We start from the raw sequence: 4,776 nt of genomic DNA, 5'->3' as shown, positions 1-4,776 counted from the left end.
GGGGGGGCAACGACAGACGAAATCAGCTCGCAGCTCGCTGTTGTGGCGCGAGGCCCTCCTTGTGTATATCACGAACCTGTCACTGGCGAAGTCCGCCCACCCTTTTACCAGAGGGGGATGGGGATGGGAGGGAATGGCCTGCAGTGGGCGCGGGTCGCGGCGAGAGGGCTGGGGGGGAGGGAGTCGGAGGAAAGCGGCTGGGATACATCCCCATCCTCTTGTTCAAATATTGTCCCGCGTTAACGAAGCAGACGGGCCAGCCTAATATGAGGCCTGCAGGACTGGAGACGTAGGGAAGGCGAGGACGCCCCCCGGTCGCCCGTCCTCGCCGTCACGCCCGGGTAGGAGGCAAGGTGTGCAAGACGACAGAGTGACGTCTTGTGAGGGGGCACATCCGATACCTTTCTCAAATCAGTCGGAAAATTGCGCAATCTTGAAAGTGTGTAACGCTCAGTTTCCTCCCGTTAGTATTTGAAGGTTCCCTTCACCCTTTGGCGCGCTTCTTCCCGCCACTCGCTCTCGGACCAGGGACTACTTTGTCTCTGGCTGTCCACAGCGGACTACATCCGCCATTTCCGGTGGTCTGGTCAGTCGCCCTGCCTGAGTTTAGCAGGCCGGCAGGTCCGGTAATTTTATCCTGAATCATCTAGAAGATTATAATGGCTGGGCCATATATTTATTGAGATGCTTTTATGAGCTGTGCAAGAAAGGTTGGATAATAAATTTTGGTGAGTTCCAGTGGTAATTCTGGATATTTTGCTGTTCTTATGTGGAGCACATTTTCTAACCCCGTACCTCACATGTGTCATCCAGGTTATGATGATTGTAGACCGGATGCGGTTTCTTTATGGAATAAAATATAAGCCTCCTAATATGCCATCGGTGAGTTAGCCTCTTAGAGGAAAGGATCCATGATGAAATGTCCTGCCACTGTTAATAATTCCTGTGTCCTTTTATTCCAGGGTCTTATTGTTTAGCCCTACTTATTGGCAGTGTGTTATTGTTTATCTGAGATGTTGGACCTCCGGCGGCATGAATCTATTTTAATGTAAGATGAGTGGTGTTTTGTGTTACTTTTATGTAACTTTGATTATTGTTCTGCTTTGCTGTCTGGTACAGCTTGTGATTCTCTACTTGAACCCTTAATCTGTTTAAGGGCCATCTACAATGTGAGTGGAGTAGGGTTTAAGAGTAGAGTAAGGGAAGTGAGGTTAGGATGCTTTTCCTCGCGAATGCCCCGCGAAGTGATATGTCACGGTTTGTCACACCACACCACGGGGATGCTTCGCGGATGTCCTCGCGAGTCACCCTCATCGCGAGGCATTCGAGTTTCGCGAATCGCGACTTATCACTTAGCGGGGGGCTCAGAAGGGGCCAATTCGTTACTCCCCACGCCCAACTCTTTCCTACTCTGCTCCCATTGTAGATGGCCCTTTAGTTTGTGTTAAGCTGTTTGATACAGCCCCTGTGTTGATCTCTATCTCAACCTTTGTTGTTGATTGGACTCTCATTGACTTTTTGCATATTTTTATATGTCAATAACTTACTGTCACCACAGTGTTTAAACATAATACTAGCCATATCCTGATGGTACTTTTGTACCTGGCGCCCTTCTCAGTATATTCAAAGTCAGTTATTAGTTCAACCCAAGACCCGGCTAGCCGGCTGTACTGTTGGTAACTTATCCATCTTAGAGTCCATAGACTATGTGACCCAGCGGCAAAAGTCAATGTGGCAACGTTGCACCGTGTATTTGTTTTTGACCAATATAAACATAAAAATTCTCTAAAATTACCAAAAAGACGTTTAATGTCATTTGGTGTACTCTACGCGGGTACGCGGGTCTCCCTGCGGTTCTAGCAGAAAGATTTGCGACGTTGCCACGCTCAGAGTCACATCGTCTATTATTTTGAGGCTACAAGTTTGTCCTATTTTCCTGTTAGTCCGAGGCTGTGTTTAACGTAAATCAGGAGAGAAAATGGCGGCGGTACGTAATGGAGGGAGCGTTGGAGGTTAGCGGAAAGCCGAAACAAAAGTGAAAAGTTGCAACTTTAATAATTACTTGCGCGCGGCGGTCTCCTCGTGTCGCTGCTTTACCTCTGCTCCAGCTCCACCGCGCTCCAGCGCTCCCAGCCCCCGCAGCGCAGCAGGCCGGCGGGGGAGGGAGAGAGAGAGACAGAGAGCGAGCAAGAGGGAGAGAGAAAGAGAGGGAGAGGGGGGGGGGGATAGTGGCGTGCTGGTCGCACTACGAGCTGTTGGTCCGAAAATTAATGGCTCGCACTGTGAAGTGTCCACTTGAGTCGGGGCGGCGTAGGAGAGGGACGCGAGCAAGAGAAATGCGGAACTATGGCGAGTTTGGGAGCGGTGGAGAGAGGGAGAGAGAGAAAGAGAGGGGGGGGGGTCCATCCCCCTCGAGCGTATCCCATCCGGAGTGTCTAATGAGGAACGTTCTGCTGCGGCGCGCAGTGTATCGCCCGGGCCCACCCTCGTTCTCGCCATCCAGCCTGCTGCTGAGCTCGGGCGGCGCGCGGTGCGGGCCTCGCTCTGGTCCGCGCAGATAGGATTAGCATACGCTCTCCTCATGACCGATCTCTTTGTGTGTTGCAGATGTTGGCCCCCGCCGCGCCGCCCCGGGCCCCGCCCCAGTGCACGACCGCCCAGCCCGGCCTGAGCTGGGCCCTGTGATGACGCCGACCCTCCTCATCGCCACCGTCCGATGCTTCCTTATCCTTCTCCCCCTCTTCCTGACGTCCTCCACCTCCTCGTCGTCCTCGGCCTCCTCCTCTGCCTCAAGCTCGTCCCCATACCTCGCTGCCTCCGCTACCGCGAGCAGCTCCCCCGGCAGCCCGAGATGTGCGTCCCCTGCGTGTGCGGCGGCTGCGGCGGCGACGGTGCCGACTGCTGGCTCCGGGACGACCTGGAGGGGCACCTCCTTCACTCCTACGGGTACAGACACCTCCACGGGCTCCCCCGCGGACACGGCGGCGAGTCCATCCCAGAACAGCACCTCCACCATGTCCACCACCACCTCTATAACTGGGATCACTACGTCCCCCACGTCGTACACTGCGACGCCCACGCGCCCCGGCCCGCCCCTCCACACGGCGACCCCTCCGGCCGCGGAGGCCCCCCCGACCAGCCCCTCTGCCAGCGCCACGCACCGCGCGACGGGTACAGATGACGAGGCGGCGCCGGCGCCGACGTCATCCCCTGCACCCACCAGCGCCGGCGAGCGCCGCGGGCGGATGATGTACATGGCGCCGGTGCCGGAGGGCGGCGATGAGGAGGAGGACCCCGTCGATGAGGAGGAGTACGTGGAGGCCACGGACGGCCCGGAGTGGGGCGGCTACACGGACGTGGGCCCCGAGGACGAGGTGGCGGACGACAACTCCACGAGGGAGATGCTCTCGCCGTCGCACCAGGACGGCGTCAAGCCCAAACCCGAGAAGCGCTCCGAGTCGCGCGGTCAACAGGTAAGATCGTCTCATCCAGTGACATAACCGCGCTACCGTCGTCATCGTCTCTATCCTAACAACTGTGCCGTGCCCGCAGCTCGCGCTGCCCGAGGCGGCCGGCCTTGGAGGGCAGCGGCAGCGGCAGCAGCAGCGGCAGCAGCAGCGGCAGCAGCAGCGGCAGCAGCAGCCGCAGGCGTCGGCCGTGGTGCGCGGCCCGCGCCGCGAAAGCCACGACACGCACGTCACCATCCTGGGCCTGTTCGAGCTGACGGTGCGCGGCCGGGAGCGGCCCCAGGGCCGCAGCGAGCTGGCCGCCGCGCGCATGGCCGTGCGCAGGATCAACCAGCTGGGCATCCTCAAGGGCTACACGCTGCACCTCATCCACAACGACACCAAGGTGAGTCGCGACGCCGCGAGGCTCCAGCCTGCCCCGCCGCTCCTGAAGCTTTTACGGCGCTGGGGTAATGAACGGCTTAGAGGGCACATGTTCACGCAGGACGGATTAGAACCGCCCGCCGTTACAGTGTCTACATAATTAACCACGCGGCGTGAATTAGTGTTGTGCGAAGAGTTGGTGGCGGGGGGTGGGGGAGTGATATGCAGCAGCGTCTCTACCCGCCTCCTCCCCTCCCTCCCTCCCTCCCTCCCTCCCTCGTGCTCCACCCCTCCCCGCAGCCGTCGCCGCGCCCGAGCGTCTTTCGCCGTGGAAGGGATTCGCCGTAATGAAATTGGACCCTAGGATTCGCGAGGACCCAGTGAGATATGAAGCAAAAGCCGGGGGCGACTGATCCTAACTGCCGTCGCGCCGCCGCCGCCGCGCTGCTCCTGCTCCTGCTGGCTGCTGTCTGAGGTGGGGGGCGGAGTGGAGCGGGAGGGGGGCATCAAGATGTCGACGGCGTCCGCCTGCACGACGTGTGCGCGCGCGCGTGCTGGCACTGGCACTAAGTGATGAGGGCCGTGTGCGTGTGTGTGCGCGACGCGCCGTGCGCCGAGCTGATGCGCCTCCTATCTACCCATCCATCTGGCAACCACACACACACACAGACAAATGGAGGGCTGAGGTTGCAGAGCGCGCGCACAAAAGAAAAGAAAAGGAGAAAAACAGAAAGAAATGCGGCATCGCATTGATATGGCTTCGCCGTTGCGGCTCGGGCGCGGCTGCTCCGCGTCGCTGAGTTACATAACTCAGCGCCCAGGCCCCGGGCCTGGCCCTCGACCGACCCAGCCCGCTCAGCCCCCTCTGTTTAGGCTGACTAAACCCCGGATTTAGTTCGGCGGCCCCGGATTTCTCAAGTCAGTGAGCGTGGCGGGGGCGTGGTGG

General features: G+C 58.9%; 1 protein-coding gene across 2 annotated transcripts in view; it reads left to right on the top strand.

The window, feature by feature from the left end:
- The window catches only part of LOC113210537 (gamma-aminobutyric acid type B receptor subunit 2-like), a gene marked incomplete at its 3' end in the record, with an annotated part of 109,511 nt that overhangs the window by 27,027 nt on the left and 77,708 nt on the right, over positions 1-4,776 (top strand). The window contains 5 exon segments of one of the 2 annotated variants that reach the window (XM_052270300.1): positions 219-728; positions 814-882; positions 963-1,048; positions 2,608-3,473; positions 3,553-3,852. In XM_052270300.1, the coding sequence (XP_052126260.1) occupies positions 2,685-3,473; positions 3,553-3,852 (1,089 nt within the window). 2 annotated transcript variants of the gene reach the window in all.

Source organism: Frankliniella occidentalis, unplaced genomic scaffold (genome assembly GCF_000697945.3).
Source record: "Frankliniella occidentalis isolate FOCC.00 unplaced genomic scaffold, Focc_3.1 Scaffold116, whole genome shotgun sequence".
Taxonomy (NCBI): Eukaryota; Metazoa; Arthropoda; class Insecta; order Thysanoptera; family Thripidae; genus Frankliniella; species Frankliniella occidentalis.
This window is presented reverse-complemented; position numbering and strand designations above follow the sequence as displayed.